The sequence below is a fragment of the Larus michahellis genome, chromosome 3 (assembly GCF_964199755.1).
Source record: "Larus michahellis chromosome 3, bLarMic1.1, whole genome shotgun sequence".
Taxonomy (NCBI): Eukaryota; Metazoa; Chordata; class Aves; order Charadriiformes; family Laridae; genus Larus; species Larus michahellis.
Genome location: NC_133898.1, coordinates 19553867 through 19578081, shown reverse-complemented (window position 1 = coordinate 19578081; position 24215 = coordinate 19553867). Strand labels below are relative to the sequence as shown.

Here is a 24215-nt window from a genome sequence, read left to right as displayed (position 1 = left end):
CGTTGAATTTATGTTGAAGTTTATGTTTTGATAAAAATCTATTTTTAAAAGCATTTATACTCTACTACAATTTTTCCCAAGCTCCTCTGCCCTCTCATGTTTTTCGTTTTTCAGTATCAGTACCATAGCAACATCCAAGACTCATGAATGTGGTACTGCTCTCAGCATCCCTGGAGCAGAGCCTTGCAAATGACTGCCAAACTCAGGGATCTGAGTCAGCTCGGAAAAGTATGATGCTGGGCTAATTTTTGTATACCCTTAAAATAATGGCAGGGGACTGGGAGGAGGGCAATGGGAAGAAGAGCTGAAGCTGCAACAGCAGAAAGGAACGAAAGAAACAAACTACTTAAGGTTTAATGATATATAAGCAGCAAATTTTGCAAGAAGAGGACATTGGAAGTTGTATTACTGCCTTACAGATTTGGGGGCTGTATCTGAACAGCTTGAGGGTTCCAATGTTTCCAGTAACTGAAATGACACTCCACGGACCTTCTCCCCTGCCAGCAATTACTCATAGAAAAGTGATATCAGGAATACACAAAATACATTTGCAGTAACTTTAATGCAGCTGGAAATGAAAACAGCTAGCATCTGCAAAAAGTGTAGGAGTGGGAAATCCATAAAATATGACTGAGAATCTCCTCTGCAATGGGACTCTAGTTTGGGATTGGTCTGTTCAGCCTAGAGGTGCTGCCATTTTTCTAATAAACACATCAGGAAACATCATCTCCTAACTGAAACTAAAACAGTATTTTGTCCTGGAAAAAGTATGTTTAGGCTCCTCTCTTAAGACTCCCTGAAGCAATTATCTGCCTTACTAAGAAAGAGAGCCAAGAAACGGGTATGCTGAGTAGAGCATCTTGTAATGCCATGTGAAATAAAGAGATATCAATACTATTCCTCTGTTTATAGGAATTAATTTCAACTTCAGCAATATAACTAAATATGCTACCAATCCAACCAACAGCACCTGCAAAAACATGGATCATTGGCTGACAAGAACGAGCAGTAATAAATAAACCTGAACTTTACCTGAGGCTCACCCATTGTCTGTCCTGCAGCCATAAGGCTTTAAAAACAACCACAAAGCTCAGTACTCTGCCACAGAAACCCCAAACCCCTTGTCAATTCTTACAGTATTTGGTACACTTTATTAGTATCAAGCCCACCACAAGGATGAGGTGAACAAGGCCACAAAATGGACTGTTTGGTGTTCCGTGCAGGCTCAGGGGAGCACCAAGGGTATGGCGAGCCCCTGTGCTAAGCTTAGTGTGCTGCTGTGAGTGACACTATAGGAAAAACCAAACCAAATAAATATTCCAAGCAGATGACTGACCTTTCAGAATGCACTCCCAGAGAGATGCTGACCAAGTCTAGACCAGCAGATAGACCTTGTTACACACGCTCTTGGTCCACCGCCTAGCCAAAGCACATAAACAACCAGAACAACCTTTTTTAAAATATACCTTGAAGAGGAGATAAACATTAGATTTAAAACAAAAGCAGGAACATACTTTCAATTCTGAAGAGAATAATTCTAGTTTTTACTGAACAATCATTTTTCCTGAACTCATCTGTGGCCAGGCTTCATTTCTACGTATGCAATCTGATGAGCTCACATCGTTCCAGGCCTCCAGTTGAAGCAATTAAAAATGTCCACATTCGCCAAACATTACCACATCGTTACCACAGATACTGTGTATTCTGAGTTAAGGGAAAACAGTGGAAACCTCTAATACCACTGTGGGGTAACTGTTGGCAAATAATAACTTTTTAATGTAGTTACCACAGCAACTATTAATCACCTGCGAGGAGGCAAACGGAAAAAGATCCACTGCATGGTATATCTGCTTGTCACAAGCCATGACTCACACCTAAGAGAGTGTAAGGAGATTATTTCACTAGGTGAGTCTTGCTAGGCTCAAGAACATAAAACCTGAAATATTTCTGATGAGTACCATGGATACGTGGGTGATGCAAAAAACAAGACGTCAACCTGTAAACACTACAGGTAGCAACTCTTACAGTTGTCCACCATGAACCTTCCAGTGACAGGCCACATTCCCTTCTCAAAAGCCATGGAGGCTGGAAAGAGGAAAGCATGGGGGCTGAGAGGAGAGAGAGGTTTGGAGAAAACCAAATCCTTCCCGGAAGGACTGAAATGATGGGACAGTTTTCCACAGAGTTGGGGCAAGTAGTGCAGAATACCGTTCCAGTACAACATGTAAGAAGAGACAGCAGCAGAAACTTCATCATGTACCAAAGGCCAGAAAATATCTAACAGAAAAATGGTGCTCATTCTGAGAAGTACATCAAAGCCAACACATGCAGATGTTTGCAAGATATGGTAATCATCAACGGTTAACATGATTCTGGAAAAAGTCAAGCTGCCCTTTCCCATGTTCCAGATTACAGAGACAACTGTCAGCGTCCGCAATAAAGCACAACAGCCTGCACCCGATTTTCTGCATTGCTGAATTTCACAGACATGCCTAGCGATAAAAGTGTATTTTTGAACAAGGTCTTTGTTGTTTTTTTCTTAATTAACTAGTTTGTTATGAATTTTCTACCAACCAACACAAGGCATAAAAGGCATGCAAGCTTCAATTTACAAACCAATATTTCCTTATCAAAGGCTATGCTATTTAATGCACAGGATCCAATTCTCATAAAACATAAGTTCAATTACAACGGCAACCAGTGAACTCTTAATACTGCATTTTCAGATAAAAAATTGCTCAAAGCTCTTTCACAATAGCTCTGTAATTTCTCAGTATCAGTCTACTTAGTAACATGACTCTGGGAGGCACACATGCACAGAGAAAAAAAAAGAAAGAAAAAAAATTGGGAAGAAAGAATTTCCTTGTATTGAGAAATGATGGTTTAGAGTTGCTGCTTAATCTCTGCAAATCCGATGGATATACGGGTGAAATTAGCTAATTGAGGACCTAAAGCTAATGCCTGCGTGGCCACTTATATTTTCCTATTTCCAAAACAGACTGGGTTTGGTTTACGCATGCACTGAGCAACCAGCACAAACAGGTGAGAGCTGCTCCGAGGTGACAGTGCTGGCCAGGGTGCAAGCCCTGGCCTTGCCAAAACCCACAGAAATTTTGGCAGCAGCCCAGCATATCATTCTGGGAGTCAGAAATCTGTTCAGTCACAAAGAGGGAGGCTAGCTTTTGTTAAAACAACAGATCTAACCCTTACCGTCAGTTGATGTGGGGCCTTTCTACATCCTGTACCTCTGTTACACGTTAGACAATATACTAATATACTCTGGCTACTTCAAGTTGGAGGGTCTTGTTAATGAATTACTCAATTGAGAGTATCAACTTTAAACAACATTTACACAAATACGTCAAATTTGAGTACCTCAGCTCATGTGACGGTTGCAGGGCTCAAGACAGAACCATCTCCTAAAGACAGTTCCTAAGCTAGTTAGGGCTTTATACAGGAGCTTACTGTGTTCTCCGTGCGTGGTGAGGACACCCAGATGCCACTTCTGAGGACCTGTTTGCATAACTGCTTGGTTACTTCACACCCCAGCAAAGGTGAACCGAACCATATGTGCCAGCTTTCAAGTGCTGACCACCACCTCCTGTTAACTGTCTTAGACATACATTCATCTGCAAACCGTAAACTGTCTCCTAGATTATTAGCTCAAAAGTGCCACATAAGCACATTGTACCATAACCCAAATAAATGGCATTAAAAGTTAAGTACATAAATACACAGACATGGATACTATAGCTCCCAGAAAAGCATCCAGAATCTACATAATAGTTAATAAGTGTTGCAGGATTAAGATATTTACATTTTTTTTATATCTATCTATCTACGTATATATCTCTCTCTATATATATATCTCCTGGATTGAAAACCCAAATACAATCTTCCTGCCCCAGCAATGAAACAGATTGGGATATTGGCATGCAATTACTGAAATGCTGTACAACTGTAAAACTCAGGTATAAAGAGTAGAAGACACAGACTGGTTTCTGACTGCAGATATATAAACATCTGTTTGGGGGCAAAACTATCAATTTTGAATCAATCATGGAAACAGGATGAGAATCCCTGTTTCTTTTCATCAGTAAGGATACGCAATGAAGGCAAGCATGTTAAATTTGTATCTTTCTGTAATTTTAGGATGCTGCAGTTGGCAGCTGTTATCTGCAATATTATTTTTTTTCAGTTGGCCATTTATGAACCAGAAATAAATTCGAAGCTGAAATACTATAAGGCAGCAAATAATTCTGACTCTTCGTCATACTGTAAAATCAGTAAAACATAAAGCATATATTAGGAACATCCAGTCCAATGTATCCAGATATTAAAGATTGTTGATGGATATAGAGGAAGTGTCAAGAAGAGGTCAGTTAAGATTTAATGTTGGCAGAAATGATTGTCTGCAAAAGTATGAATAATCTTTAATGATGCTTTAAAACCTCAGCTCTGTCTTAACACTTACTGTTTATTTAGTCCTGAGAAAAAACTTAAAAGCCATGAAGCAATTTTAAGAAAACATTCGTAAACAACTATTTTCTCTTGACAGACTATTTGGCTGGAATTACAGATATTATGCCAAGATAATATACGTTATTCAATGAATGCAGACAATATTGAATCAAATCGACTAGTATTATTTTCCATCTCTTTGAAACTGAACATTCAAGCCATCTGAACTTTCAATGTCATTTGGCACTTCAGAAAAAACTTTATAAAATACAACCAGGCCTGAAAAGCTATATTCATTTCTGAGTAACCTCCTGACCTTTCATAGAAGGATCTCACAAACTAGATCTTCAAGAGCATTACATAAACCAGAAATGTTTTTAATTAAGTTTGTTAAAGGCATGCTTATATAAAAGTCTTATTTAAATTCCTGCATATTTCTGTCACTTTCAAAGTCTTATATTTTGTAAAAGGAGATGGTCTGCCTTAACTCAAGTTCTGCCAAATATGACTCCATACATAACATCTATTTAAAGTTTCAGTCTTTAAAAAAGGATTAGATATGATTTGAGGAGATGCTTAGAGAAGTATATAATAATGATATTTAAAAAAAACCCAAAACCAAACATAACCAGTCTTAATTTTGGTGTCTAGAGTTCATTTTCTGTTGTTCATCACACGTTCTGTCTTTCCAAAAAAATTCTCACCTTTGTTCCCCAAAGAAAGACAGCATAAAGCTCTAGTAACTTTTACCAGGTGCTGATTGAAACCAGGATTCATAACAGCTCAGGCAAGACAAATTACTCGATCAAGTGAACAGAATTAGAAAGAAGCAAATCAATTATTTTATTTCCCTTTGCTGTCTATCAATAGCCAACTAAACAGATGTGATAAAGTATGTAACATTCCAGTGGCCACTTTGGTCAACAAAGGTTTGGTCTTCCACAGGGTAATTCCTCTGCTGCCACACTAAGTGATCAAAGTGATCAAATGTGCTTCAGCACCGAGAAAACGTGTAATTAATTGAGTTTATACACTTTCTTCAAGTATTTTGATAGACCAGGGCCGGAGTGTTTGCAGAAACAAACTTTAAAGCATGCTAGGAAAAAAGGCTACCGCTATTTTGAGTAATATGCATCAGTAAAGATTAATGAACAATCTCACAAACCTGCTTTATCAATTGCAGAGGCAATCGACTAGAAATTCAATACTTTTTCCCAAGAAGGAGGATTTTCTTGCAGGGTTGAAAAATGCATATATTTTGTTAATCTATATTTAGCCTACTGGCTAAAGTATATTTAATACTTTTCCATGTTCGTTAGTTCTTACTGAAATTTTTGTTCCTCTCTTACCCACTTCCACATCTTCAGGTAACACTCTATGCTGTGTATCAGGTAGCAAGCTGATCTTATCCAGCTGCCATGCGGTTTTTCCCTCTTTGTGTTCTCCTATCTGTATTGTATTTTCTCTTACCATGCACAAACAATGACATTATATTAAAACATCCTACTTAAAATGACGACTGAGCCAAAGGTACACACTTCTACAAAAAATCAACGCTGAATCAAATTTATGTCTTTCTCTTGCTTAAAAAATGGCAACAACTGCAGTCCTTATTCTACTGAGTATGTTATTAATTATACATCTAAAGAATGTTCATAGTCTGTGTTTACTCTTGGGTGATTCTAAGGTTTATATGAATGAAAAAACAGTAATGTGATCATATACAAATAAAATAGTATTTTCACTGTCTTGGCACCTGAGCATAATGAAAGGAAAAACCAGTCAGCTTTTGCCTGGGTTTCTGTTTAGAAGAGTCAGCTCAGGGGGTAAGAGCTATCACTCATGAAGAGCTACAACGTGGGAAAAAAGGTGAGAGACTCAAAAGCCAAGAAGATGTATTGCCTAAACAATTTTTATTGCTTTTTTGGTGGAGGTTATATAGATCTTTTTTTTTCTTAGCTCCCATAATCTCAGCAATGACTTGGAAACCATCATAGCAGTATCTATGGGCAAAAGAGATCAAGTCGTTGAAATAATGACCATATAAGAGCGAGAAGGCAGCCAGAGGAATCTGAGTGTTGGTCATCACTGGCAAAAACGCATTCTAATGGTTCAGAAATTTTTGCCACCTACGGAAAGCAAAGGACTGATAACTGCTCAGACTCTGCTGTCAGGGTACAGACAGTGCTTCCTCTAGGAAGAAACCTTCTGCAGAGATACAGGCAACATTTTACTGAAGGTTATTTTTTCCCGATTCTTCATTTCCTATTCAAAAGGGTCGCTAATAGTTATTTTTATGTAATAACAGGTAATTCTTTCATGCTACAGCTTGTGATGCATATTAATCAGGGTTCTTGCCAAATTAAATTAGTTTTTTCAACATTCGAAAAGCAGTTAAACTTCTAATGACATTTTTCCCCCTCTCTTCATCAGCCTATTTTTGGAGCAAAATAATGTACTCAGGCCTGAAGTAAAGACACTTGAGCCTCAGGAATGGAAAACAGCCACGAGCCAAAACGTATTCACAGGAGAGCTATAGGGCAATAAGGTTGTCATCTCTGCACAAAAATACTTTCAAAGACGTAAACATGATGTTAAAATCTCCACCACTCCCTCCTGCATGTTAAAGTCACACACACTGCTCTGAGCTTGCAGTTACAAGCAGGAAAAAAAGGAAACAAATCTATTCTTAGGATTATTGCTACTATTGCAGCATTAAGACAGTCCAGAAGCAGGGACTTATGTTAACACTGTATCCTTAACAATCCTTGTTTTCTTTATTACTGCTTGTATTAGAAATTAGAATTGTAAAAAAGGCACTTAATAGTATAAATAATAAGTCTAAACCAGAGCTGCATGATAATGCTAAGTATAAACTGTGCCACCTCTATCTGAAAATCTACCTGGACATCTATATTGTACAGATGAAAATACATATATGCAGGTATATAATATACTGAAGTGCTTTAAAGTCAAGCAACTACCGTTGGGTTGTCCACAAAAATAAAACATTTCAACACAAATGGTCCATGTTTGACGCACTTGCAAACAATTGAAAACCAATTCTTAAATTAGTAAGTAATAACTAAGTATTTTAAAATGCTAGATGAACCACCTTCTCACACATAATTTACTACATACTAGCAGACAGTCATAATACATAAAGCTTATAATGCCTATCAAGGTACCAAATACCTATAAATTCAATGCCAAAGGGACATTAGTATGTCACACAATATTTTCCTGCCTTAAATAAAAGTAGGACATAAAAACATTTGGGAGACCAGACACAAAAAATAACCATCCAGGGATGTTTTTGGTTTTTTTCCCAGCTTTGTACTGCACAAAATCAATTCATCAGCGCCAAATATTTTCCTTTTTATAACCCAATAGCCTAATTTGCATATATCTCTCATACAGCAATAGAAAAGTATTTTTATAAAATTAGAAAATGACTGTATAACCACAAAGCTCATTTCTGCAGCAAATAGAGAATCTTTTCTTTTTTTTTTAAGTTGATAATATTTCCAGTGGAAAACATACTTTTAACTGAAAAAGTACTCCAGTCTAGAAATATTATGCACTAGGTTAAGTAAAGCAAGCTTTTGAAATTGTGTATGTGGCAGGGGTTTTTTGAGCGAATGGAGTAATAAACATTCAAGATAGACGAAAATCTAAGATGTCTACCAGTGAATGTCTAATAAAAATAGAGTCAAATAGACACATGGCCCAGCTAGGATTGTCCAGCTGGACAAAATATCAAAGTGTTTACGGTGATTTTAGGATATTTGCTTAGTAAGAATCAGGCAAAATGCAAGCCAGCTCTGCTCCTAAAATCCAAGCAAGGATTCCAGCAAGGGAAAAAACCTACCAGCGGGCCCCCTATTATTTTTAATAATCTCAAACTTCTTCCTTTGGCAGTCAGAATAACCAACATGTGTTAAAGATCTAGAATTGCTTTTCCCTGAAGAACTTGCCTGTAAATAAGTCACTTCATATCTACTGTACATGTTTATTTTCTTCAGCCATACATTCATATATCCTGTGAACACTCGCTCATCTGTATCTGAATCACCGCCACATCACTATCATTTAATGGCTACACTGCCACGGCCTCAAATCTCATCAAAATGCCCACTCCCAAAACAACCTACTGACATCTCAATCTAACACGCAATCACATCTTTATTCTCTGTTCCCTTGATAGTAGGGACTCAATCTCTACCCACAGACTAATACAGGGATGGAAGATCATTTCTAGGTAGAAAGTAAGTCTCACGCATTCTCTTGGCCACCACTCTGCCAAGACCAGGCAGCACAACTCCTATTTTACACAGCTTCTCCGAGTCACCATCACCTGAAAAAGCTGGCAGCACTGGGCGGCTGCCTTGCTGCATCTACCCGCTGCTGTGCCTTCCCCTTCTCCATTTAACATATCAACCTGTTGTCTCAGCTCTCAGGCTTAAAACCAGAAGCTTTTCAGAGAGGGCAGTGTCATATATGTCTGTGTGTTCCCTGACAACCACCCAGTTGGGGGTAAGGACTGGTACAGACAACAAGGCTGAACTTCCTTGGGATCTTTTCCACTATTTTTCTGAGGTAGACAGCTAAACAAGCTACAATATTAAAAACAAAACAAACCAAAACAACAAAAAAAAAATGGGAAAATGTTGTTTTCCTCCACTGCATATCTCCTGATGATATTAGTATCAGTTATCAGCTCTCTCAAATCTCTCCATGTTACAATCATTTTAAGTAGGGTTGCAAACCAGGCTTTTTGTGTGATCGGGATATATAAAGTTCCTCTGAAATTACTTCAAGCAGTTCTGTGAACATCAGCTTCGACAGCTTGGGTGAGAATTCGCTATCTTAAAGTAAGCAAAAAAAAAAAAAGGACATACAAATACAGAGCAGGATTACCTCCCCTTAGACGCTCAACCACAAAAGTGAATCCAGTAGTTCGCGGATGCAAGACGTACTCGTATTTTTGAAGTCCGTTCTTTTCAGCAAATTCATTACTGCGGGCTTTGGTATTGGCTGAAGGAGAGAATAAAAAGCACCATTTTCTATTAGTGTGCATGTAGACCAAGAATTAAATAGGATTATTATAGGACAGGAACAGTACAACAGCAGTTCACACAGTACGAATGTGCAACAGCTTTTCAGGTGGAGGCAGACTGCGAGTGTGCTTTCCGCGGGCTGCAGTATGGTATAAGGAAGAGCGATGTGGATTGCAAGAAAAGCCTTTTTACCCTCTCCTTTCATGTTAGGAAATAATCAGCAAATCTTTCATATTTATCAAGCACAATCTGAGATCTATAAATTAAAGTCTGTTAATAATTCTCCACCCACTTCAATACCCATTTCACTGTAAAATGTATTAATTGGCTCAATTTATTATTTTTTTTAAACTCAAAAGCACAATGTATAATAATGTAGGTTTGATATTATGTACAGAAATACCTTGAGGTCAACGTTCAACCATGCTAAACTTATTTCGGAAAGAAAACATTAAATGGAGGAAAACAGTTAATCTAATACATTAAAATGCTATTTTACATCTTCATTCTGAACTTGACATGCTTGATTCATCAACCTGTGCTGCACCTACGTCCCCTGCTTTAATTTTTTGACCAGCTGCCTCAATTGCCACAACACACGCTCACTCCCGTAGGTATCCTACACACAAGGCGTCTGGAAAGCAGCGTGGCTAAACCCCGTGACAAATGTTTCGAACCTCTGGCAAAAAAATAAGCCTCTCACGAGCAAAGCGAACAAAGGCTTTCCAGAGCGAGTTGCTAACAGAGCCCACTGAGCAAGGAAGATGCAGACACCAAAGTGAAAACTTCAGAAGGTGAGCGGAGAGGAAGCAATTTGTTCTCCAGTGATGTGCAGGAGGCTCTTCCAAGAAGCCCCGGTTTGGAGCCAGACAGGCTCTGCTGGCTATGCTTACTCCTTCCTTGCGAGCATCGCTGTGCTCCCCCAGGGTCAAAAGGCAATGGACACATGTAATGTTCCCTTGGCAACACGGAAAAAAAAAAAAAAAATATCAATCTGATCAACTAACTTATTAAATAACTCGTATTTATATAGTTTTACAGGTGGTGTAAAAATACCAGCAACTGATCTATGGGACAAAATCGTTGCCTAAGCCATATATCACCTTTTTCAAGCAGAAACAGCTCTTTTTTTAAGTGTCCACCTTAGCAGAGATGGGAGATACAGTAATGAAAAGCAGCTTGCTGCTTAATGATTTAACAGAAATGATACCTATAGGTAAGTCCTTTCCTTTACAATCATCATAATTTTTCCTGTAAAGGAACAATAGCACAAGTGGACAAAGCAACAGTAGTGCGAGATGTTCTTTTTGCAGTAAAATGCAGCTTTCCTGCACCCTTCTTTTTTTCCTAAATTACATGAGCTCTCTGTTTATCAAAGAAAGGTGGGTGTCCCTCTTAAAGGACCATCTACCTATTAATAAATGCAATAGCATATCAATATACTGACTATTTTTTTCCCCTGTGATCTACCCTTTCTATGCATAAGAGTACTGCTTCTCATACATGCAGCCCTTAAGATTTAGTGCACCGATTTCCTGACCATGTGATTGGGAGGAAAGGAAAACTTGCACGGTAGCCAAGCAAGTGATTCAGCAAAGGGAATCCAAAGATTTAGTTCTTGCCAAATTGCCAAAACGTACAAATACTTGAAAATATGACATCTTTAAAAAGCATTGCTAAAATTACAGAATGTGTGAAATACTAAAATTACACTTGGCTAAGTAACTTAAATTTATCTTTCCTTGGACATATGCATCATGTCTTTAACCACATGATCAGAGTATCTATTTTTGTCAACTACTGCTCAACTACCACTCCATTCAATGTTGAAAAACGACTATTTTGAATCAGCAAAGAGAACTTGCCTTCAGGACCCCTACATCAGTGACAGTAAAACTTGCAAAGCAAGCCATGAGCAAGACTTGGAATGGCAGAAAAGACAAGAGTAATCTAGAAATTATTAACTGCTCCTCTGAAAAGCCAGATTCTACCTCTTAAGCATAATTGTGTTGCGCTATTAGCTCAACAACTTAAACTCTTCGTCTTCTAAGAAACGACATTGATCACCAAGACTGTTCCTATAAAAAAATATACAAGTCAAGAGATCCTTTCCAGATTCTGTGGCGATTCAAGTAAAATGCTTTAAATTAATTTATCACAAAGTTTTAAGCAAACGTATTGTTTCTTCCAAAGGACAGAGGAAGTGTCGTCTTCATTTTCTGCATATCCAAATTTGGGTTTCACGCTGGAACATTTGCAATCTGCAAATCAAGTCAATCAAAGCTTTGAGACACAAGTGCCATAAGTGTCTACACAAAGCTAAGCAGTCTAAAAAAAAAATAAAAAGTCTTAAGCATCTCAAACTGCACACAGTTAATGAGCACTCAGAAAAACCCTCTCCATATGTCTCCTCACTAGCACTTTGTTTCAGAGGGAGCATGAAAACTAATTCCTTGGTATTTGTAAAACACTCCTGCTTACACCACAAGAAAACCAAAAAGCAAATTGGCAGTTTTGTTTTCTGAACAAGCCCGAGTTGATGCTGCAAAAGAGGTTTGGGACCTCCACTGCCCATTGCCTTGAAGTAATCATCTTCAAAACTCCTCGTAGTGCACCTCCCTGCACTTGGAAAGAACTCCCTGTAAACATCTGTAAAACATCTTCCAAATTTCCCTTTACTACAACGCCTCTCTAAAAATGTGTGAACAGCTGGACGCTGGCACACCGGCCAACACTATTCAGCTATTTCCTGATATTTGTATCCCTGTCCTGCCTCTGGACTGTAAGTTTTACGTGACAGAGATTGTTCCCTTCCCCTTTTGCATGACCCTAGTGTAATGGGATTTTAGAACTGGAGTAACGCTCCCAGCTAATACAGTGATCACTGTCATCTGGAAAAATCATCTCCCTCCTCCCTTCCTAACAACTATCAAGCCACAGGTCTTTGTGCATTCAACAGTATTTGTTACAGCAAGTCGGGAAGGTCAAAGGGGTTTTGATGCCATCGTGAATACAAGGGTAGGATGTGCTTTCACTCTACCAAAAAGTAAGAATAATGCTCTTCCTCCCCCTCCTGCTACTCTCAGCGTTTGAGGAAAACAGTTTCTTACTCTGCCGTTACTTATGAACAAAAGCACTGACTGCCACCTTATCTGACGTACGCACTTTTATGCCTGCTGCTCTTTGGGATCCCTGTGCGAGACACCTGTGCCTCATTCCGAGTAAGCCGCCTGCTCAGCACTGGATTCAACGAAAGGCAGAAAATGGGATGTTCCCCACTGTATGAAACCTAGAGGTTAGAACACTGATCCAGGAAACCAGAAACCTATTTTTATATTCTCTCCATCCTAAGGGAATTTGCACAACAAACACCTCTTAAAAACCCCTTAATCAATAGCCCAGGCTACACTGTCAGCGCTGAAAAACTTATGCAGATGCCTCATCATTCTGCAGTTCAGATTATAACATTCTTAGGTGAAAGAATAAAAAAAGTGAAAGATGTCTTTGTAAGCCTGATAGTGAAAACACTTCCTTAAAAAGAGGAAACACATGTTCTCCTCTTTGCTTCCAACCAACTAACACAAATTGCATAAAGCAGCTCTTGAAGCAGGGACTGGAAATTAACTCAGTTTGGGTCTCCTCAATCCCAAAAGGTCACTCACATCGTTTGGCTACGGGTAATGCCCCCTCTTGCTTACTCTCTCTGAAAAATATGAGTAAGCGTTGCTTTCTAGAAACAAGTATTTTCTTTCTTACACTGTATTTAAGCCAAAGTGAATCCACTCCCAGAATTTTTGCTCATCATTCCTCTTAGGTGTATTTTGTATTTTAACTCCTTGGTTCTATTTGCTCCTATGATAAAAACGAATATGTAGAACAATCTATTTTTATGGAAAGCTGCCAGGTTACGAGAAGAGGATGATGTGGGACCTCTCCTGATGCAGAACTGCTTCAGGCACTGTCTCCTCTGGTCTCGCACTGATGTGCCTCTCCTCCCCTGTCGCCTTCAGCTGCCTCCATGCTGCCTCTCAGAGGGTATGTTCTTTGGGGTGGTGACAAGTACAAGAAGTCCAATCTATTTGAGCCTTTAGACAGTACTGCAGAGCAACTGTCAAACAACACAAAAGAACAAGGCCAGGTTGGATGGGGCTTTGAGCAACCTGGTCTAGTGGAAGGTTTCCCAACCCAGAGCAGGGGGTTGGAACCAGATGATCTTTAAGGTTCCTTCCAACTCTAACCATTCCATGATTAAGAATTTAAGGGTCCTGGCCATAATCCCTTACATTTTTTGGCTCCTGTGCTGCCTTTGGTACATCACTTCATTACATTTTTCCCATTTATCTCAAAATTATGCGGGAAAATCCCATTTATTAAACTTTTACAGTACTGGAAAAGCTCAGAAAGTCAGCACTTCCCAGAAGCAGCACACTTCAGAATTTCATTTAAAGTAACCAGAGGAAGAAGTTATGCTAATACATTTTCTTGATTTTTGAGTTACAGATTTTTAAGAAGTTCAATTGCTTTTGCCCCTGAAAACGAGAAGATAAAGTGAACAAGTTCAATTTTTTTTTCTTAAAGTCAAATTATATATTTAATTTGTGAGATAGTTTTGAATTAGAAGAAAAATCTCTAGAATTTGATTTTAACGAAAGCTATAATGCTGTAACAAGCCGCATTTGTGAGAGCCTGAAGAGTATTTGGAACTAAAACTCCAAGACCCATACTCAATGAAAAGCTAAGTCTGTGCTCCCCATGAAATATGTATGCAGTATTAGCTCGTCTCAAACAAACAAGCTCCCATGCTTTTACGGATTCACCATTGTCCAGGCTGGTGGGCTTTGCTGGACGTCACCCAAAGGAATTATAAACTACCCTCATCCTACTGGAAAGCTGATTCTGACAGCTTTAATAAAACTATTTCTGATCAACTCTCAACTACTTTTTTTTTTCTTGTACTAGTGTACTGATATTTGAATATTAAGGACTACCTTTTCCTTTCATCTGAATTGTGATAAAAGCATGCATGTACTTCTATGACTTTGAGTACTCTCAAACGATACTGGTGCCAGACAGAGGAAGAATAAACAACAACTCAAAAAATTTCTCTTTAAAAAGAAAAAAAAAATTAAAAACCTCATTTATCTATTAGAGGTTTCCATAGAAAGCATAAAAGCTATATTGCTCACAGTTACTATTTTAAGAAAAAGCAATTGTACTTGTGTTGCTTTCAAACTATTACATGTTAAATCAACCTCTACCAGCGCTTTTTAACAATGTTTTTTTGCAATTCCGGAGTATATCACATTTACTAGAAAAGAGAAAAATCCAACTGCAGTTCATTGTTACTTTCTAGATATAATATTGTATGTGATCCACATCACAGCATTCCTGCCAAAATCTGGGCTCTAGCTTTCCTACTTGTTTTTGAGCTGTTCCTCAAGGAAAAAAGGTCTGTGCAATCACACTCTGTCCACCTGTTCCCCTTAATTTTGAAGCTATTGCCACCTGCAAACAAAGTTTGACAGAGACAAGAGATTCAAAGATCATTACGCCCCACAGGAGTTTCAGAAAAACCAATGGCTGAGTAATGGGGAGCCTCCGAGAGTCGAGATCTTAATAACGGGACAAGGTAGAGGAGGCTCCACGGGCATTTGGTCTGTCGGGGCTTTCAGCAGAGCATGCACCAGTCCATCGGCTAAAACAAGTATTGGTGAGGACGGGCCACGGCACACAACACCTCTTGCTGAGACAGCAGCAAGAGATTTGCAGAGGAAATGACACACGGAAGGAAACACAGGGAAAAAGGGGAAGCTGGAGTGAAGAAAAGACCACATACAGGGATGCAGACACAAATCCATAGCACATGAGGCTTTAACAGGCCCAGAGCAATACAGCAACTGAGTTTTTGTTACTGCTTTCTGAAGAATTACTACAAAGAGTCTTGTAAGGAACACCAAGAAAAACAAAAGAACAAGCAAAACGGTGGGTTGTATTCCAGCTTTCCAGAAGCACTAGACTGATGGCTGCTTTGTTTTCTTCACAGCTTCAGAAAGTCTGGCTACATGGTTATCTGCTGAGGGCTTCTTCTTAAGCAATCACAATAAAATACCTTTGATGCACTTAGCTTTAACCTTGAAGTACTCCAGAGTGAAAAGATGACCAACCTATCAGAAATAAGTATATAATTATTACCTCAGACCCTACTCATTCAGTCTGCAAATACGCTATTCAGGGTTCATAACACTACTACTTTTAAAATTCAGTTACTCAGCATCTTACACTGCAAAGTATGTCGCCAACTTGAAGTCAGACAGTGGCCCACGTATAAATACAGTCATATTTTACATTTCTTTGAAACCTTTCCTTCTCGAATACCTGAAAACATTATAGAATTTCTTTGTAAGAGGAATAAATCTATCATTGTCATGCGAACTCCGAGAGGATAAAAAAATGACAGGAGCACACAGCTGCACAGCAATTCTACTTTTCAGTGAAGTACATGTAGAATGTTACTTTTCATTCTAACAACCAGAAGAATTTTGTTTTCAGAAATAATTAGCAGTTTTAAAATTTGGTGAGCGAACAAGAGCCATTGCCTCTCTTTTTGCAAAACGTTGCCTAAGATATCGAGCAACTATTCAGAGCAAAATTGCAGTTTATTTCTTATTTTAAAAGACGGAACATGAGGTTGTAATATGTCCTACCTTGTCAGTAACAGTTTTCTGAAAATAATTTTTTCAAAAATATTGCACAAAATACATTATTATGTTCTCTCACTCTCATATGGCATACAATTATTGCTTGGTCAGGATTAGCTTGTCAAGGGGTTTTGCCCTGTCTCCTACACTATTTTAAAATATATGAGCTTCTGTTTCCTGTGAAGATAATTAGATAGGGAGAGCTATTTACTTGCACACAAAATGCTTGTCTCTATACATCTTAGTACATTAATATATTATCAAGGCGGCATTCATTACTGATGGCAAGTTAAACACCAGGCAGTTTAACATGTCAGAAGCCAGCACGGCTGCCCGAGGAAGCTGTGCCCTGTTGTCTTGCCTGCCCATCACTCTGGCCTTCCACCGCTCTGCTTCCTCCCTGGGCTGCTCAATGAACCGGGGAAACGATCACCACCCACCTGCGGTGGCTTAAAACTGACTTCAGAACAGCGCAGTTCGTGCGGGTATCCATTTGACACTCCCAAAGTTGAAGAGTACATGTGACACACGTATGAGGAAGGAAAACCAGAACAGAAATACCTTCAAAAAAGTATCCGTCAAAAATCTGTGTTCAGAAATCTAATTAGAGATTTTTATTTTTTTTTCAATATTGAGTGAAGAATCTCGTCCACATGAATTTCTCAGCGGATGGGATCAACAGCATATACTTAAACTTAGTCTAAGTTACAACAGCAGAATGAAAACCCTGTGTTTCCTTAAGCGACTCCACATTCAGGTGGGAGCATCCGCACCACTGCCTCTGGGACTCCGCAGCACAAGCGCTAAACACCACAGCAGTCTCAGTCCCCAGTAACTCTTCTGTTTTAAAAGTGCAGTACGAATCTTACTCAGTTCTTTAAAATCTGTTGTCTCTGAAGAATATTGGGAGGAATTAGGTGGTCTACATAATTTATGGGATGAGTTACAAACAATCCAATTCTTTCAGTCATCTTGAGATGGAAACACCTGTTCAGAAAGAGAGTGTGAGCGACTCCATGTGTGAGCGACCCTCCTGACTCCATGAATAAGATTAAGATTTCATCTCTTAATTCAGAGCTAGGAGGGGAGAGTTGTTCATGAATTAAAAGAAAAAAATAATTAAAGTGAGATGATTTCCATCCTTCTTCCTAGTTTTAGATACAAAGTAAGTAATTCAACAAGAGATACCACATGAAGAGTGTACAATGAATTCATCCTCTTTTAGGAAGGCTGATCAAGTGATGACAATTCCCTACAGTGTCACAGCATCTGAATACTATACCTATCCATTTTTAGGGATATCAGGAATGCAGAAGGAAAAACAGCAGTATATGTTGGTTATTTTTATACTGTGTCTAGTACTTACTGATCTGGCATTGCAATAAATTATGATGTAAGAATATCTGCAATGGAAAGTATAGTAAAAATCTTTTAAATAAGCTAAAAGGTAGAAGTTTAATTGCAATTGATTTCCTATTTAAAGATGATGCTTATCAAATCACGCTGCAGGCATGAACCACCACAGAACATTCATACAATGTTTTCTTTTATTGGCAATTGAGTTGTCTTCAACACTGGTTAGCAGCTTGCTACTGATACCGTAAGATACCGGCATTAAGGTAGATATTTTATTAAGAATTAATACTACAGGATCGAAATCATTAAATTTACTCTTATGATAATGTCAACATTTGTTTTAGGGAGACATTTTGCTTATGGAGGCAGATACAGACTGCTTACATGGCCTAAGGAACAAGTATCTCCATTTTCTCCTCTTAAAACATCAGGCAAGAAATCTAATGGAATCATTAGTTCTCCTCTTCAATCGCTCTTCCACAGGTCTGAAATGATTTTGCGCTGTTTGCCCCAGTAATATGGGAAATGTGAACATGCAAGTGATTTATTCCAGGTCTCGAAACCTATTTTTGGTAATGCAATGTACACACAGTACTGGCCAATATAATGCCATTTCAAGCATTAGATGCTTTGAAATGTAAGAGTTATTTCAGGAAGACTGGCAAAGCCTCTCAGTGGAACTACGTTTGTGCCTCTCAAATGAATCAGCACATATGATCATTAACTATAATTTCCGCTGCCCATGGGAACCCACTCTTGCTCCTGCCTTGAACTTTTTTTAACTATTTCCATAAACAATACAGAATTTCCACATTGAACGTTCCATGAGAAGATGACAAATGCAACCTACCTGTGAGATCAGTTCCTTCTGGAAAGATGAGGAGTTGTAGTGGTTCACGAATGTCACAGAAATAATCCAGCATTTTTTCGAAGTGACTCTTGTCCTCTTCCCACTTTCTCTGAATGAAAACAAAGGCAGCAACCTGCATCGCCCAGCCTAAAGTTTAAAAAAATACACCTTCTGTAATGTTTCACTGTGATACTTCTGCAATGTCTGTTATTCCAAAATATTTTGCAAATCGTGCTAGATACAACATTTTATTTACTGCCTGCCTGTCCTCACCTCTGATTAATAGCACTTAGTTACCTTGTAAAAGGAGTTTTGGATAGGAAGCAAAAGAACGCATCATCTAAATGAATAAAACTACATAAATCTGGAAGGGCTACAGTTTTGCAAAACTCAAGTTACCAGAGTTAGAAGAGCTTTCCAGAAAGCAAGAATAGGGTCAATGTTGTCATGAGGTAAAGTATTTAAAACCATGGCCCTCACTGTAATAGCCTTAATCGCTGCAACACCGATTTGCTCAAGGGAAGGCACTGCCCCTATGGACAAACATCTCGGCAATGCACTGCAGGATGTAAGAAAGCTGCATTACATAGAGAGAACTGCCCTTAGTAGTGCGTGTTAACAATGTGCATTGTGCAGAAAATATCTACTGCTTTGAGAGCTTTATTATATACATATAATTATTATATACATTATATACATAGTTTCTTATAATTTTCATTACTAACAGAAGAAAATAAAAAGTTGTATTTACACCTGATTATAGAAAAATTTGATGTATATCCATTTGTTTGTATCAATCCACAAGACAACTGTGAAGATTTACAGCCCAACATCAGACAATGTAACACAGTTAAATTAATGAAACTGCTGCTGAGCCTGCAGCTCAGGGGTCACACACCATTATTTTCAATAAACATTCTTGGCTTTTTTGGCACAATTTAGTATACAACGTATCACTTAATATTAGAAGTCGTGTCCACAAATTCAGACAGCGGGATGAAAATGCAGAGCTCAGGTTCTGCCACACGCCCGTGACGCTCCTTTCTTAAACAGGGCTCAGAGGAGCACGACATTGTCTTACCACTGTACTTGGCCAGCCTGTATCTCATCAGAAAACCTGCAGATAGATACTCCACATCAAAGAGAAAACATCGCAGCATCCCCTTCTCTTTGCTCACCACAGTTCTCAAAAGTATGTTTTCCCTTTGCTGGTGACTTACAGCATGTTATTCTTGCACTTTATTTCAGCTCCTCTTCACAGGGATTCTTTTCTATTCTGTTTGTGGCAATATCTTAAAAGAGGAATACACTAGAAAATCACTTATTGAGGTAAATCACCAATTTCTAAATCAACTCCATAAATCAATCAGCCTGGATAACGTATTAGCCAAGCTGCATAATCTCTTCTGTATTGGATAGATAAATGGATAATTGGATGGATAAATGTGTTAATTGTTTTCTTAAAGATTTGTAACCTGTATCATGGGGTAGATACTTTTCATTTTTAAATCAACTAAACAGATGGAGCATGCATAACTAACATGCCTTCTGCAATGTGGACCTAATGAGTCTCAGATAGTCAGATAATGATGGATATCAAGATCACTGAATACTGGAAGGGGTTACATGAATTAGGAAAAGAAATGCTCAGAACGCAGACTCAGCAAATCTCTTCAAATTTGCATGCTGTACTTGTTAAAAACCCTCTGTAAACAAAACTAAACTTTGACCACAAATGTGCATCTACGCACATATCACAGACCCACATCTGCAGTGTCAAGAAGTATCAGTACAACTTTATTAACAGAAGCTATCCATATTTAAACATTATCTGCAGGAAAAAACAAAGGTCAGTTTTAAAGTAACTGAAAAATAACTTACATAATGTAACTATGCTCTCTTCTGGCATTTAATCACCTCCTACTGCTACAATACATTTCACCATACTGGTGCAAACCCAGTATTTTAAATTTAACTAATCAGGGCTTCATTTTCACATTTGTCACCGTGTTACATACAAAGGACATCTCTTTATACTGAATGTTGCCAAATACCAAGTGGTGCTAAAGCATTTTGTTGCTCTAGAAGATACACGGAAATGGTATGAAGCTGCATCAGGGGAAGTCCAGACAGGACATCAGGAAAAGGTTCTTCACCGAGAGCCTGCAACAGGCTCTCCAGGGAATTGGTCACACCACCGAGCCTGTCAAACTTCAAGAAACATCTGGACGATGCTCTTAGTCATATGGCCTAGTTTTAGGTAACCCTGAGAGGAGCAGGGAGTTAGACTTGATGATCCTTATGGGTCCCTTCCAACTTGAGAAATTCTATGATTCTCTGATACCTCACCCGAAATCAAATCCATAAAAACACACAGCAAAGGAAAAAAGCCTTCTAAGCAGAAACAGAGATGCCCAGTACCATACCATTTACATCTAAGAAAGTAGATGCTCCACGGGACAGAGTGGAAAAATACACAGAGATTAGAAAAGTTGGGCTGTGGTTTTGGTGTTTTCCAATCGTTCTTACCTCTCAACCCAGACCTTTTGTATGTTCTATGTACCCTAGACGCTACACCTAAATCAGTCTATGCAAAACCTGTAGTGTGCTAAACCATTTTATTGTGTGGTATCACACATCAGGCCTAAATTATTCAGTCCTTGTGTTCTCATTGCAGCAGAATCCATAGGTGGAAAGAAGGGAAACAAGAAGCAAAATAAATGCTCACTTGGGAAGCCTGCTGATACTTTCCCAGGTCAGCAGCTCCTTAGAAAGAGTGATTTTGGTCTGTAACAGGGAGGGAGCATGGAAAAAAACTCACTGCCAGATCACGCCCTCTCCCCCACCTTTCTTCCTGCAGCACAAGGCTGTAAATTATATGGAAACTTGCATATAAACTCTTTCTAGCGACCGTTCTTTAACAGCACTGTGAACATCGAATTACAAACACCTTTTGCTACTAAGAAAGCTGCTGTTTGGGTGACTTGTATTTTACCTGACTAAACTGCAGAGGATATAGTACAGTAGCTCCCCATTCCTGTCCTAAGTGTGGTAGTGTTATATACGGGCTATGAAAAATTAAACAGAGGCAGTAACGTAATGACAGCAGGGTGTCAGGGAGGAGGAAGAAAGAAAGAGAGAGAAAGGAGCTGAGAGGCATCCAGTTTTTAAAATAAACAACAGGCTTGATTTTCCGACCTTTCCGATACATAATGCCCACTGTTCTGGAAGAATATTTCCATCTTTAAGTGTACATCTAATTAGATAAACCAGTCCTGACTGCTCAAATAAGAACAGATTACCTAACAGTCAGATGACTAATGGTAAAGGACCCAGGTTTTCCTCCCCACTTATCCCAGCACAGCACACCGCGCCAAACCATTTTACCATCTAGGAACGTGGAAGAATCTTCCACATTGGCTCAGCTTTAAGGCCTCCAGTGAAAAGCAACAAAAATACGAATTACTGCCTTGAACCAAAACCCCAGCCCATGCGCCGATGGGGAGGAACGCATGCTGTTTACATGTCTCATTGTCCCACCAGACTCAAGCGGGAGAGGAAACCCAGCACAGGCTTGCAGACACATGCCTCGGAACAAAGCAAAAGCAGCTCTCGCTTGGATTTCCATTCCACAGTGTGTCTGCGCTGTGCTGCTGGAAAAACAACACCTAACAAGTCTGAGGCACAACGCAGGATCCAAATGGGAATGCACATAGGAATTCAGTAACAAGGGAACGAGAGGAATTCAGTAAAGCAATGGGCAAAATGACAGGTTTTGCTAATCAGCAAGATTTACGAATAAGCAGCAGAAGGAAGTACCTTCTCTTGTGCAGCCTCCAGTGAGACACGCTGTTCGGTTAATTATTGTTAAGTTTAGGTCCACATATTGTCCAAGGAAAGTAATTATATTTTGCTCTTATGCACAACGTTTTTGATCATCTAAAAGCTCCCAGGCAACAGAAATTTCCCTAGCAAAGGCAGCATTCACTGAACGGGGGAAAAATGGTTGTCTTTTGATTTGCAGATTCTTGAGAAATCAGCGGTTATAAAAACACAGCACAGAAACACTGAATCTAAAGAAATCATAATAATGCAACTAGTTTCTTCACTAAAACAGTCATCTTGTAATAGACAACATTTCTGATAACTAACATTGCCTGGAGAAGTATACAAAAAGCATCACACTGCATAGCTCTTGTCCAAAAAGGCAAAACAGCAGCGTGAAAACCTACTAGGTAGAGTAGCTAGCCACACTGACCTTTAAATCAACTTTTCCAAGCTGAAAAAATACAAATGGCAGCTTCAAATCTCGAGTAACACACACACACTAATGACATGTATCCCACACTTCAATAAGGCTTTATCAGGACATAATTCTACACAGAAAAAAAATTACACAAAAGGAAAGCTTGCTATTGAACTAGAGAAATGTGCTGTACATAAGAGTTTCCTTGCTGCCTTGGGGATAAAGGAAATTATAGCTTATACAGCTTTAGAATTTGCGGCATTGTATTAAAAATGCTAGTTGCAAGTATAAAGCTTTTTAAATTCTAAGACCCCGCACTTCTATTTTCCCTACCCCAAAATCCTTCAAAAGAAAATAACACTTGAAGCTGAAATTTCTTAAGTGTGTTTTCATTGCAAAGGTAATTTGGGACTAAGTAGATACTAGAGAGGGAGGCGGCAATGAACAAAAGAGAGAAAGAGGCGAGTTGTGCAAGAAAAGTCTTTGTTTGGTTTTCTATCAGAATTTTATGTACATTTCCACAAGGATCTCAGAAATCAGATATCCCCCAAAGTGTCGTGTCTCTGTGGGAGGACTATCACGACTGATAATGAAAGCAAATATGCATCAAGAAAATGGTATGTATGTATTTCCTAAAGCAATGCAACAAGAGCTAATAATGCTAAGCACTGCACAAACAATTCGATAAATGATTCAGAACTATAGAAACAGGTGGGAAGATAGAAGGCCTAACTGTGGGATTTCCTTATTATATCCATTATATTTCTTTATTATATCCATTCATCTTCCCTCTTTTCTTCCACTGTGTTAATTCACTGGTTTTTCATATCAAAAATTCTCTTGGTCAAAAACAAAAGCATTTTTTAGTGTGCTTGTATTCAGCTGGGATCTGGTCCTGATCAGGGCTTTCGAGGCAACAGTGAACCAGACATCTAGGCTTAATAAGGGAAATCACTTGGAAGCGCGTGATCCTACTGTACACAAATAACTGGGTCCATTAACAGTTTGCTATTTCAAGTGTTTTGCTGCATAAAATATCCACAAGGCAACAACCATGCAATGCTAAACATTCCTTATTTTAAAGATGGGTAGATATTAAAAAGATGTTAGCATGCAGAAAATGACACAGGAAGCCAGGGCTTAAAGTCACTATGTATACAGTTAAGTTTTCATCAGTATAGACTGACAAACAGACTTCTGCAAATTCAACTAGAAACAGCCGTTTTATGTTTTTTTCTAGATTGTTTTATGTCTAATAACCCACAACAAATTAAAAATTAGAAGATATTTTAAATTTAATGTAACAGTTTGAGTGCACGAACTAGGAAAATCAATAAAGAAATGCTTCTTGAAATAATCTTGTAATGCACAATCTCTGCTCCTGGCAAGTTTTTTTTTTTAACCGTGCCCATTTCCAATAATGTAGTTAACAGGAATATAATGAATTGAACAAATATCATCTGATTTGGTGAATTCTTTGAGCAAATTACAAAATGAGCTAAGAGATAAAATTCACAAATATAGGTTCACAGTAGGATTCCTAA

The 24215-nt window shown here is 38.6% G+C and overlaps 1 protein-coding gene across 3 annotated transcripts in view; it reads right to left on the bottom strand.

Moving 5' to 3' along the window:
- The window catches only part of LCLAT1 (lysocardiolipin acyltransferase 1), a 120371-nt gene that overhangs the window by 43532 nt on the left and 52624 nt on the right, over positions 1-24215 (bottom strand). For all 3 annotated transcript variants that reach the window (XM_074578956.1, XM_074578957.1, XM_074578958.1), the window contains 2 exons: positions 18426-18572; positions 9382-9498 (listed from right to left, as the gene is read on the bottom strand). In XM_074578956.1, the coding sequence (XP_074435057.1) occupies positions 9382-9498; positions 18426-18572 (264 nt within the window). The remainder of the gene's footprint in view (positions 1-9381; positions 9499-18425; positions 18573-24215) is intronic.